We start from the raw sequence: 13,501 nt of genomic DNA, 5'->3' as shown, positions 1-13,501 counted from the left end.
AGTCCTTTCCCGCATCAAGGTGAGAGAATGTACCTGCAGCAGTTTGTGTATTTCCTCCCCTGTAGTGGTGATGAGTGTGTGCTGTTTGGAAACGCTTTCTTCAATGTCAGAGAAGATGAGGAGCATAGTACCGCGGCTCTTTCTGGTGATGAAGGCACGGTGGCTGAACTTCCCCATGAGGGCCTGAATGGCCTCCACGTGAGCTTTGCTCTTCTGGACACGACTAGAAATGCTCTGAAAACGGAACAGGATGGAAACAGGACAAAAACTATCACAAGCAGTAATTACATTCCCATTGGTTGATGGCTTGGACCACACAAGGAGAATGTCAGGATTCATGCAACATCAGCAGGCAACAGTTTCACTGCAGCAAATGATGTTTTTGATGCTATTGAACAAACGTATAACTTTGTAATATTTCTAAATGTGGCAGAAAAATGCAAACTCTCAGTATCATTGAGTCAAGCGGTCAAAAGATTTCCTTAACATACACAATAAATGCTTGGTACCTTGACCAGGTCTCGTGTGCTCTGGATGTAGTCCCACAGGTCGTCCTGAGCCCAGTTCAGCTCCCGGAGGGCCGGATCCAGATGTCGTCTCGTCCCATCCATCTCATCTTTCACCAGTCCCAGCTCCACAGCCAGGATGGTGCTGTGGAGCTGGTTGTACCATTGGGTCACCAAGTTCAGAGTCTGTGTGTACTGCAGGATACGATGCAGGGTTAACACTTACTTTCTGATAATTTTCAACATACATTACCTACCAGAAGCTTAGTTTCCCACCATGTAGAGTTTCTCCCGTTTGGAGTAGAGATGGAGAGCTGCTTTAGGAATGTTTTGGTTCTTCAGTATGCTCAGATACTTCACCTCTCTAAGCACTGACGTCAGCTTGGGAGGCAGAGAGGGAGAGAGAGAGAGAGAGAGAGAGAGAGAGAGAGAGAGAGAGAGAGAGGAGAAATACAATAAATTGATAAGAAAAGAAAATGTAGCAAATGTAAAAGCTTTCATGAATTTATTTATTTTTAGTAATCTGACTTTTTGAATCTTTATTGTATATACTTGATTGATTTGACCTCTTATTTGTGGTGTAAAAGCAAACATATTTAATTGTGGAATGACTTGTAAAGTGGAATATCTAAGTTCTACTATACTGTAGTTCACTGCATGTAACATTCCTGTTATCTGTTAGCAGGTAAGACTAAATTTACCAAACCCCGTACACTTTGTGCTTACTGCAGGGCTGAAGTTGACCTGGAACAGGCCTGTGTCAGTTTCCACTGTAAGCAGTGATTCCTTCAGGTGGGTTTCACAGATTTCCTCCAGACCCTCGGTCCACTCTGAGAACAGCTCCTCGTCATGCTGGTCCAGAACCTCTAGAACATGCTCACACTTATGGAGGGCATTGTCCGCTTCAGCGCACCCCAGAGGCCTGGAAGGCAAGGGAGGGCAAAGATAAATGAAGATGGTATGTGTCTTGGGGAGTACTACTGCACATGTGAAATTAAAGTATTTTTTGATGATAGATAGCCTCAAATGATGTCTCTGCTTTATGGGAACGTGTAAAGTGAAAATGTATTGTGAACACAAGGACTGATCAGTTGTTAAATGAGATAATTGTTTCTATGTGTGATGAGTACGGCCGGTCCCTACACGTGGGCCAGCTGGCAGAGGTTGCTCCTGTTGGTGAGGATGCGAGTCCGAAGCTCCTGTGACCATTTGAGGTTTCCTGCCACCGATGGCATGTTCTTCCCCAGGACAATACAGCCAGACCGCAGCTGAAACACAGGCTGAGTTATATTCATCACTTTCAGCTCATACTTTTTGCCAATGTTTGTAGCATGCCTTTTGCTAAGTTGTGAATCATAATGCCATATGTGTCATGTTAAACTGAGACAGAAGCAGGTGGCTGTAGTTTCATCATATGGCTGCGTTTTTGTATATTCTGAAGTAAGAGTGTCAAGTCAAAATATTTAGTTCTGTTGGACCTCTCTTACCCCATCTTTGTGTTGATCGAGTATAAGCTGACACTGGTCTACTTCCTGGTTGAACATGTCCAACAACACCTTGTAGTTAGGAGAGAACAGCTGGTGGATTCTGGGTCTTTCAAGCAGGGTGCTGAAAATCTTCAATAACTAGACGGGACACAGAAAGTTGATATTAGACCTTCAGGTAATAGGATATCCAAAAATATATTTCTGTTCTACTTTGGAGAGCTTTTTATCTAGTCACAAACCATTTGAAAGGCAAGGCCGTCCTATTTTTGAAGAAAAGGCTGAAAACGACATACCCAAAGTAAAATGGTTACTGTTTTTGAACCCCTATGACTACAGGCACAAAGCTGAGCATTCCTGAAAGATAACCCTTTGAATTTTCTTCTGCAGGTGTCAGATTTACTCTAAGTGTTACTGACACTGAGTTACTGCAGCTCAAACATAGTGGAAATTGCATTTTTTTTGCCTCGCCTAAATTATTTTTCTTTTTGAATGAAACAAGTTCGCTGTGGCTGTTATAGATAGGCCTAAAAGTTGAATGAAGCCACAGCCACAAGCCTGACCAACAACTGGTAGAAAGTAGATAAAAAGACACCCAAAAATGAGCTTTGCAAGTGCAGTGTTGTAGGGCAATGTCAGACGGAGCTGCATCTGGAACAAAGTGTTCCAAATGAGATTATGGGTATTTTTAGGTATATAATTCTACTTTTTTTTGTTGTTTATTTCACCAGTTCTACAACTACTACTAATAAAACCAACATTTTTTTAATGTTTCTTTACATAACAGCCTTCTGTAATGAGACGCTGCATAACTATCATATCTGCAGGTCACAGTCTGACCTTTCTGAGCTGCTGCGCTCTCAGCCTCAAGCCCCCTCCCCTCATGTAACATACCGCTGGAATCGTAAGCTCATTGGCTATAAGACCTGTCAGTCAAAAATGTACTCCTCTGCCTATTGGCTCTCTGCTGGGGATTCTCGTGGTTGGTCAGCCGAGAGGCAGTGACGCACTGGCTCTCTTGATGGACAGATTTTTCAGCCAATCCGGATCGCAGGATCGTGGAAGGGGGCTTGTTTTGTCGCCAGGAAGTAGCGCTACACGGAGTTAGCAAAGTCCGTCATCGAAGAGCGATAACTAGCGATAAACAGCTGCCGAAGCGGAAGCAGGAAGTAACGGCGCCATGGGTCCTTTCGGAGCGAAAAAAATGAATGGTGTTCAATGGACGGAAAATAATTATTATCTGATCCCCCGGTCGTTATGCCTTGGATTACACAAATGTTGTTTATAGGCTTAAATTATAATTTTCCATGTCAAGAGTTTGACCGTTTATTGTGCAATTCTTCAGTTAAAATTCATTGAGAAAACACAATGATAAAGACTACATGTTGTGTCGCGTATGTGACGTCACGTCATCGCCCTTTTCCCTCCCCATCGGCGAAGTTGAGGCTCTCCACATGACCCGACTTATAGTGGTTCTCCCCCCTTTCGATACTTTTATTCTGCCCTTGGAAAAAAGCGGTGAAGTGGAGCAGAGAAACAGCCATCTCGGCGGACTTCGGACTCGGCGGGTGGTGACGTATATCATTCGCGACGAGAACAGCGAGGAGCTGTAGTTCACAAAGCGGCTCACACAAAACCTAACTTTATCAAAACTCTTCGCGCTTAATTGTCGTCTTCTTTGCGTGAAAAATTTTCTTTAAATATCACAAAGAACATATGTGAAATCCATGGCACAATTCAAACGGGACCAGAAAATAATTTGTATCTACCCATTGAATCGCATTGATATTTTTTTGCTTTTGAGGACCCATGTCCCGGAAATGGAGGGGCGGGACTTCACCACTCTATAAACAATCTTTTGTTCAGAAACTCACAACGTCAACACATGGCGTGTTATGGATGATTACCAGAGATCGCGTGCTCGTGGGACTAAACGAAGTAGCTACTTTTGTTCGTTGGACTCTTACCGTTCTCTGGATATAAGGATTAGCATGCAACATGTTCTTTTTGGACTTCGAGACAGCTCGAAAGGTAGGGAACTCCTGTCATGTTGTTGTTATTTTTCTGTGCACTCCTTGCACACATGCTGTGTTTGCTTTTGATGTGTTTTCCGTGAGCCTAAAACGGCGTACTTTTTCGATTCGCGAGACTCGTAGCTTTCAAATGATGTGTAATATGACTCAGACACATAAAAATAATATGCGAGTAAACAGAATGAATGCGAAACTACTGCAAAACGGCCCGTCGGCGGGCCTGACAAGAAGACAGGTTAAATAGAATGCATGCAGCAAGAAATACGGACAAACCTTAAAGGTTGATTTCAGGTTTTTGGAGTGCTGGAAGGCCAGATTGAGGACAGTTCCCAGCCTCTGGTCGAAATCTCTGTTCTGCTCCACGAAACGCTTGTAGTCGCGCACAAAATCCTGGGCACAAGATGGCATCATAAATTATAGATATTTTCTGTCCTTTTCCTGATTAAAATGCTTTGAGTCCAATGATATTATTAGCCACTGTTTATTCCATTATAATTTCATGTTGTACTTTAAGTTTTCCCTCGTTGAGCTGATCAGTATTGACCGGAATAACACGCACTTGCGAAAAAATATATTACACAGATCAATTTCTGATTCAGTTCCAGCTTTAATTGGCTGAGTCACACTGGGAGCCGTTGTAAAAAAGCTGTAAATGATCCAGTAAATTAAATCAAATTGATGCACTGACTAATAAAGACTGCTTTCACTGATTCTTGCGGGTTGCCTAGCAACTACTTTGCTTTGCTAGTTTTCAATTACCGTACTGCTGGGTGGAAAAATTACATCCAATTGTTATTTTTTATTATTCGGCTGTGCCTGTCGATGCCACTTATGAATTGTTTGGAATCGCAGCCCTTTGGGGCTTATTAATGACACAGCAGTGTGATATCAGAGGCAACCATAACAAATGATTTCACTATAGTGTGGGCCTCACGTCGTCAGTGTAGTCCAGGGGGTCATATTTGGTCTCTCTGAGGGCCCTCCAGCGGTCATGAAACTCCTCGCTCATACTGAAGACCATCTCACTGAGGACCTTCCCTCTGGAGCCACCCAGTTCAACCTTCTCCAGCTTCAGAAAGTCCAGCGCTGTTGCAAAAAGTTCCTATGAATGAGAGGAGAAAAGCCAATCATATGATGGTAATCAAATTAAAAAAAAATTAAAAAACACACTCTCTGGTGTGGCAGTATGATATCCACTAGAATACTACACAAATATACATTAAAAATGAATATACAGTGGTTTACTTGGTGTAAATGTGTTGGGAATAATGTCATCAGGCAAATTTTCCTGGCATCTTAGGAATGACATCCAGAGGGGCACATTTCTAAATTTCCTTTAAAACCAACACAAACAGAGCTATGCTTGTCAACCCAGGCACCTCGATCATGAGCAGCCTCTCCATGACGCGGTCCGACCGCTGGAACACAAGCGCAGCCGGAAAGTCCCACAGCTTGACGGCCTGGCTGTGTCTGTAGTACTTGGGTATCCGCTGCCGGTGAGTGTGAAATAATTGCTTGAAGGTGCGCAGAACTGAGATGGTTATCTGGACTCTCTCCACCCCCTCCTCGAGCTCCATCTTAAACAGCTCTTCTGGGATGAGGTAGGCAACGGCCTGCGTTCAGACACACAATCATATACAAAATATTCTAGATATGTATTCTGTCTCCCTCTCTTTCACACATATGCAGAGATGACATCACTGCACCTTTTCAATGATGAGGTTGCAGAACTCCTGCAGGAGGACCACCATTCGTTGTGGCGTACAGTAGTATTGGGAACGGCTCCAGATGAGACAGAGTGTGTGGAAAAGAGGAGGCAGCAGAGCGTCCACCTGTGGGAAACTCCTCTCTTCTAAGGTGCTGATCACTCTCCTGAGAGGGCGTAAATACAGATCGATGTCCTCTGCTTCCAACACCGCTACGATCATCACATACAGAGGTAGTAAAGGAGAACATGATGCTTACAGGGGGTTCATCACATTAGAGTATGCAATCGCAATAAATTATCTGGCTAAATACACATTTTTGTGCTTTGAGACAGATAGAGAGAAGTTATTTGTGTATTTGAAGACTGTGCACTCTGGATGTAAGAGCAGTAAATATTAAGATAATGACCGACTAACATGAGGACATAGCCCTGATGAATGATAAGTAATCTACCCTCATTGACTTTGAGGCGAATTTCCTCGAAGGAGGAGTAGTAACTGCTCTTGACGCTTCTCAGGATCTTCATGATGCTCTCCACTTTGGGGCTCTCGATCTAAAAACAAGGAAATCTTGATAGGATGTACACTCGCTGCTACTTTGAGAACTACAGTTTTTTTTTTACAGTTTGAATTGACAGCTCCCCTGCCAACTTCCACACAACCAGTGTCATACTTGTGACTGGATCCCCAGCAGGTTTTCCCTCTGAGTGGCCCAAAATTGGAGCTCTACGCTGGGTCCCGGGTGGTCTCCCCCACGCAGCAGCGCACCAGAGTCTTTCTTCAGTACGTTCCATATCTGTCCAGACCACTGAACTATAAGAGTTTCTATAGAGTATAACAAGCTACGGTCCAGTGGCCAACCGGTGGGGCTGAGGGAGACAGAGAGTGATATTGTTGGTAAAAAAAATAAAAAAATAAAAAATGGCAATATGGGCTCTGGACGTACTGTAACTTTTAACCAGACTTAATGTATTGATTTCTATTCTGGAAATGTATTAAATTTAGCAAACAATTAATAAGATGAATAGACAATTTCAGAAAACTTGAAGGCCTAATACCACAAGTTAGCTAAAGTAAGATGGTATGCTGAAATGGAAATTGGCTATTTTAACTCTTGAAAAAACGACAATAAACAAGATGTAGCCTACATAAGTAAAGCAGTTAGTTATAATTAAGTGATTATTATTATTATTAGATTTATTTTATTTTGTTGCAGTGTCACGCGAGAAAAACAGGAAGTATGTGACTTCCGGTTACTGGTTGAAGATGAGTAAAGTTGCAACTGAAGTTGGGTCAGGCTGGAACTCAACGAATGTGAAGTACGGCATCGTCAAATGACGTTAAGGTTGTTGTTGTTTTTTACCAAAACGTTTTTATTAGAAAAAAAAAATTGAGTCGAGTATATCTAATTTTCAATTTTGGCGTGATAGTCAAGACTTCTCCTGGAATGAAATTCGCGTTTAGCTAGGCTGTTAGCATAACCCACTGACCCGAGGACTACGTCCTGGGGCCGAGCCCGCTCCACGCACAGCGGCAGCGGCAGCAGCGTGCGTCCCTCGGCGCGGCCCCGCAGAGTCACCACCCTGCTCCGCAGCTTCTCCAGCTGCTTGTGAATGTCATCGGACACCACCGGCGGCCAGTCCTCATGGTTCAGACCGTTGGACAGCACGCACACCAGCACCTACGCAGTAAGTCAACGACACATACGCTGCATTACAAACGCACACCAGTCATTCTTCCCATGTCTTTCTGCCAGCATTATTCTGAGTTGGGGAAACCAACACACCTATTAGTGTATGCCCCCCCCCCCCCCCCCCCTCCACACACACACACACACACACACACACACACACACACACACACACACACACACACACACACACACACACACACACACACACACCCTAGCCCACCTCAGAGATGACAACAGGTAGATGCTCCATAGGATATCCCGGCACTTCCCCCAGTCGCAATTGGTGTCTGAAGTCTTGGCGGGCGATTCTTTTTACGCCCCTCTTCAGCACACACAGTATCTTGGTCTTCCATGGCGGGGACGTCTTCACATGTGCAAAAACAGTAGGAATGCTTTCAACGGCATTGAAAGCACTAGAAATAAGTAATGACTTATTTCAAAAGTTGTGTATGTTAGATGGATGCGAAAAGACTTGCTGCATCCTACAAGTGAGCTTATTATCTTGTTTTAAGAGCTTAATGCACTTTTTACTCATGAAAATGTGTGTGCATGATGCTGTTTGTGTAAACATGTTGCTTGTATCTATATTTGATGACCAACAGATGATGAATGAGCCACTCTACCTGTATCTTTACCTCAGTGATTAGTATACAGACTTGCATACAAAAACTACAATGTTAAATTTCACACAATGCTATAACCAGCATTGATTAAACCAAGATAGGGAGATGAAGAAGAAAATTACACATTTTAGAATGAAGTTCCTGAACTTTTTTAGTATATATAAATTGAGTTTAGGCCTGTGTTACCTTTCAGCCTCTATCTTACCTGAGCATCTCCTGCATGCAAAGTCCCCCCAGGTCCGGTGAAGAGCAACAGCCTGTTGGTCCAGATGTGGTCCAGGAAATCCAGTATAATCTTCTGGTTCTCCTCTGCTCCGATGAAGCGGTTCCATTTATCCGTCTTCACTCGCAGCACGCAGAAGGCCTGCTCCCGAAGGAAGTCCACCCTCTCATCTGACAAGACCACCCCGGCTTTGAGAGAGGGCTCCTGGGGAACACGCACTCCTCCGCTGCCTAAACCTCCGCTGTTAATGCTCATGCTGGTGGGCTCAGCCATGAAGACCAAGCTGGCGGGAAGGTGAAATACGTCTCAGGCTATTACTACTCGATTTGAACCAGGCAAGAGAATATCAGATAAAAGACACAAACTCACCTGAAGCGGGCAAGATCAGCGGCTATACATGGATGTTTGCAATCATAGCAATTTTGCACTCTTTTCTACAGTCCCAACTTTATGTTTCTTCTCTCTTCTCCAGCTCTGAGGGCCATCAGCTGGAAAAATGATCCCCACCTTGATGGATAGTTCAGCTTACCACTGCGACAACGCTGTTTTCATTATCCTGCATGGTGGAGGCGGTTTGTGTAGCCTGCAACCCTATCCTGTAACCTGAGCCTCCATAGGAGACCTAACTAAAGGGACACCTCCAGGAAAGGTAATGATACTGCACTTGCACTCATGCACTTATAACGTTTTCAGTGACAGCGGTATATACATTTTTATTGGTATCAAATAGTTTTGTGAAGGCAGAAGAGTTGTACTAAGATGTTTTGTTATTTTAATATGTGGAAGAAATGTGGCGACTGCAACTGAAAACAGAGAAAGATGTTCTAGTCAGATTCATCTAAATTCAATAGAGGAGGTCTTTTGTATATCCTCTCTGACTAACCTATGCAATGTGCATCATGACCACATGGGGGCAGTGTGGTACAATGCTTTTGACAGCATCCTTCAAACTTAATCCAGTGACCCTATCCATGACATCCTATTACCCATGTTATGCCATTTATATAAAAACATGGAAAAATGGGACATTTCTCTAACTGTGTTACTTAAAATACCACAGCATTGATTACCCTTTTTAAAGATCCTTCACTTGCTTAGCCTCACGTAATGCATGAATGTAATCATATCGCAATTTAAAACAGGCTGACTGTAGAAGGCAGAGCCTTTCTGGGATGTCTGACATTCGAGTGTATTGCCAACCTTATGGTCATATATTTTATCCATACAAATGGACGATATAAGCGTCTAAACCTAATGATTTATCTCTAGTTTTCCTACATAGTGTCCCAATGCAGTTTAACCACTCCCCATTAGATTATGCACATTTCCTCATTAATACCACCACTTCATTTTCTATAATAACTCCCCTTTGGCTTAAAGTCTGCTTTGAACATTAGATACAATTCATGGAAGCAGTTTTCACTTCATATGACGTATATGTGTAATGGATGTATATGACCTTTGGACATTTGTGTCTTTATTTTTAACATAAGTGTTCAGCATTCATCATCGGCAGTGAATATTTCCATTGTTTGCCGTACCAGCCAATAATCCATGGCAGTTCTCCAAGGGAATTTGTCCTTTCTGAAATCTATAATTCCATGCCTCACTTCGTTTGCACGCGTGCATGTGTGAGTGTGTGCATGCGTGTGTGCGTGCGTGTGTGCGTGCGTGTGTGCGTGCGTGTGTGCGTGTGTGCGTGCGTGTGTGCGTGCGTGTGCGTGCGTGTGTGCATGCGTGTGTGCGTGCGTGTGTGCGTGTGTGCGTGCGTGTGTGCGTGCGTGTGTGTGTCCAAAGCCCAAGGCTACTGAGGGTGTCCCTTGGGTGTCTCCACACAGACTGTATCTAAGCCCATTTGAGCCTGCTGACAGCGGGAACATGACTGCCCATCTCTCTGTCTTCATGCCCAATGTCAGCTCTGCTCTGTAGGGATGGAAGGATGGAGGGCCAGAAAAAGAGATCTTAGGACAATTGGGGGACAAGTGGAGCTGGAGAGGGAGCCAATGGAGAGACAAAGGGGGGAAAAAGAGTGGATGTATGCCGGTCGGAGAATGAGGAAAGGCAGCAAGCTAGCAGAATACAAATGAGACAGAGAAGAGAGTGATGAAGGAGCAGAGGAGCAACAGCAGAATAAGAGATATGTACTTGGCCGGCTATTGGTGATAAATATTCAAGAGCGGTTGTGAACAGAGTCATTGCTGAGTAATGTAAACAGGAGGAGTAAAAGGGCAAATGTAAAAACACATATCCTCAGGCAATATTAAACTCCGAGGTCTTGACTTGAATTGAAATATCAGCTGTAAGTGGTACTATTTTTGCTCTGATGTAGCATAAAACTAAATTCTTTAAGAAAAAAAAAATCTCTGAGTAATGTAGTTTTAACCTGAAGCGTTTGCCTCATTTCTTTTCTCCTGCTCTTGTTCCACCACCTCTCCTCTTCGCTCTCTCCATTTGGCGTTTCCATGGCTACGCGTTGCTTGACGATCAGACCGCCACTCTTGAGTCCGGAGCTTCAGCCCGGCTCACTCTCTGTCTCTCCCCTCAACCACTCCTCTACTCCTCTCCTCATCACCCCTTTCCCCCATCCTCGGTCCGGAGAGGAAATTACATGTAGATGAGATTGAGGTCTCTGTGTCTTTCAACCACACTCACACACACACACACACACACACACCATGACGGCCGTCGTCTCCTCAGGCACTGGGAGTTTTCGAACAAGCCCGCACTTTACTACTCGCCACAGCCTTTTTTCATTTTGTCTTGTAGTCTCCGGGGAACACGACAGATTCATGTATTACTGAAGCAGGTGGACTCATGGGAGGCAGAGAAATGGATGAAAAAGGAGGATGGAGACAGAGGGAGGGGAGGGGGGGGCAGAGATGGCAAATGCATGCACACTTTCATAGACAGACAGACACACACATACACACACACAAAATGATCATTTCGAAGCTTGCCTCCTGTTGCTGGCTGACTACCCATGAAACCCTACCATGGCTGGCGACATGTATGTGCTTGTGTGTGTGTCCAGATGGTGCTGACCAGCCGTCCCTCCCAGGGTAGATGAAGTAAATGGAGCGATTACAGTAATGACCGACACACACATCTGTCTCATACCTCTGCATGGCTGCCAGCTCTTTTGGTTTTGGGCACACACACACACACACACACACACTATTGACTGAGATCCGTGGAGTCGGTTGGAGCAAGCAAACTAATTTACAATGTGCATTTTCTTCCCCGATGCTAATGTATTTTCTAGTTTGCTGTTTTATCAATGTGAAAATGTAAGCAGCCAGTTGACACCTCAGGCACCTTAAAATGATGTCAGTTTGGATGAAACGTGACCTTTCTTGTCAAGGTGACTCTGCTTAATTCCTCTCAGCTTCTTGCTCTAAACACCCAGTTGCTAATCCTGTTTCCCCCCCCCCCCCCTTGATCACTCCAGTCTGAACCACTTTAAAATTGCCCCCTTTCCTGTCCATCCATTTTTCTCCCCGTTTCTACATCTTTGGTGTTTTTTTCTCAACCAGAAAGGGGGACAATGTCGACGAGCCACCAGGGGCATGAGGCCCCTTTGTAGTTGGCAGAAAAGGCAGAGTGTCACCAGCAAGCCCTTCCTTATCAAACCACTCCTTTGTTCCGCAAAGGTCTTTCCCCTCTGTCTGGTGATATTTGAGAGGCAGGTCCGCGTACACAGGAAGGGGTTAGAGAGCAAGGCCAATCTCCCAGGATGTGTGCGTTTGTGAATTTAAGTCCTGAGCTTGCTCTCCTTTTTGAGTATATCATGTGTGTGCACATTTGTGCTTTCAAGTTGAGGGGAGCCCAGCAACTTGTGTTCAGAAATGCTGAGTCCATGCTGACCACTTCCAGGATATTGTTCACCAAGTCAACACTCTGTGTAAGAGAACACCTTTGTTTCACTGGCAGAGTGCTGCAGCGTCCCCTCCAAAATCTGCAGATACAGTATTTTCTGTACATAAAAAAAAAAAAGAAAAGAAAAAAGGACCGCATTGTTCTGTGCTGTGGAAGACACAGGTAGTTTCCTCTTACAGCAAGTTCACCTGGGCGTGCTCCCTCGAGGCTCATTAAGATTTGCTGAGACAGAGATGCACTGGAATTTAAACTTGGGTACAAAACCTTCCCTGTATGAGGGGGAAATGGTTTTGTGTCAGTTTTCCAGTCACACTTAAATCCTGTAGATGGGGCTGTTTCTCTATCGGGCTCCAGAGAATATCCCAGAGATGGTCTAATTCAAAATTTCTCCCATGCCTCATCCTCTTGTTGCTTATGAATACCCAAATGTGCTCTGGAGAGACATGTATTATGTGTGCTTCTTGTCAATAAGTGAATTGGATTTGGCACAACTCCACTGTGGGCATATAGTTAACGTACTGCTATCCACAAAGATACTAGAACACACAAACCAGTGGAGGTACGTTTGCACGGACTCGGAGTGTTCCCTTGGTCTTTGGCGTGTAGAGAAAGTATTGTTTCTATTGATTTATCATTATCTGCTCACCTCAGAGATATTAAAACCATGAAACGATAAAAGAGATGTGAAATCCACCTGGGTAATCGCTCAACGAATACAACGACATCATATACAGGCATCTCCCTTGAAAGATGAGGAGGTGATGGGGAGGTTATGGTTGATTGCAAATTTCCATATCCCACTTTGTTTCTATAACTTTTAAGAGGAGAAGGATAAGTAAAGCTCATGAGTAACACTGTCTCACCTGAAAGACATTTCCCCCATGATGTGATGTGATTAGATAAAGAGTAATATTGTACCCTATGTATTTTTCACACTCAATGACTTAGCCAAATGTGTTTCCAAAACGTTTCCATGGTTCCATTAAAATATGAGAATAAAGGAGAGAATTAGATACAGTGACACACTAACTGTACCACCGCCCTCCTTTCAAATGACTACATTACTTCGTTTGATTGGCTGCCACAGTGCTTAACCATTACATGTGAATATGTGCTAATGAAGGTAGACAGAGGGGGAAATGAAAGACTGAGGTTTCACTCCGATGAATAAAACCATAGGGCACGGAGTCTGATTGGCTGTCATTTTGCTGCCATTCATTTGCAATTATTTGCAGTGGCCAGCAATTAGGCTAATGTTGCATATAGGTTAACTGCAATGCTTTTCAAATGTCTTTACTCGTAAAATGATTGTTCTTCCATTGTTATTGTGTGAAAAGCGGACAGTTTTGCACTGGAA

At 43.9% G+C, this 13,501-nt stretch overlaps 1 protein-coding gene across 1 annotated transcript in view; it reads right to left on the bottom strand.

The window, feature by feature from the left end:
- dnah9l (dynein, axonemal, heavy polypeptide 9 like) overlaps positions 1-8,352 on the bottom strand; it is a 37,824-nt gene extending 29,472 nt beyond the window's left edge. Inside the window, exons 1-15 of the mRNA XM_084007119.1 lie at positions 8,251-8,352; positions 7,643-7,786; positions 7,220-7,410; positions 6,403-6,598; positions 6,184-6,283; positions 5,730-5,941; positions 5,403-5,636; positions 4,958-5,125; positions 4,297-4,413; positions 1,994-2,131; positions 1,650-1,774; positions 1,233-1,428; positions 783-887; positions 510-701; positions 34-234 (exon numbers count right to left, since the gene is read on the bottom strand). Of these exons, the coding sequence (XP_083863245.1) occupies positions 34-234; positions 510-701; positions 783-887; positions 1,233-1,428; positions 1,650-1,774; positions 1,994-2,131; positions 4,297-4,413; positions 4,958-5,125; positions 5,403-5,636; positions 5,730-5,941; positions 6,184-6,283; positions 6,403-6,598; positions 7,220-7,410; positions 7,643-7,672 (2,205 nt within the window). The 5' untranslated portion in view covers positions 7,673-7,786; positions 8,251-8,352. The remainder of the gene's footprint in view (positions 1-33; positions 235-509; positions 702-782; positions 888-1,232; positions 1,429-1,649; positions 1,775-1,993; positions 2,132-4,296; positions 4,414-4,957; positions 5,126-5,402; positions 5,637-5,729; positions 5,942-6,183; positions 6,284-6,402; positions 6,599-7,219; positions 7,411-7,642; positions 7,787-8,250) is intronic.
- Positions 8,353-13,501: the final 5,149 nt, after the last annotated feature.

This window comes from Eutrigla gurnardus (assembly GCF_963514095.1).
Source record: "Eutrigla gurnardus genome assembly, chromosome: 4".
NCBI classification, from domain to species: Eukaryota; Metazoa; Chordata; class Actinopteri; order Perciformes; family Triglidae; genus Eutrigla; species Eutrigla gurnardus.
Note: the sequence above shows the minus strand (reverse complement) of the source record. Positions and strands in the feature narration are given on the sequence as shown.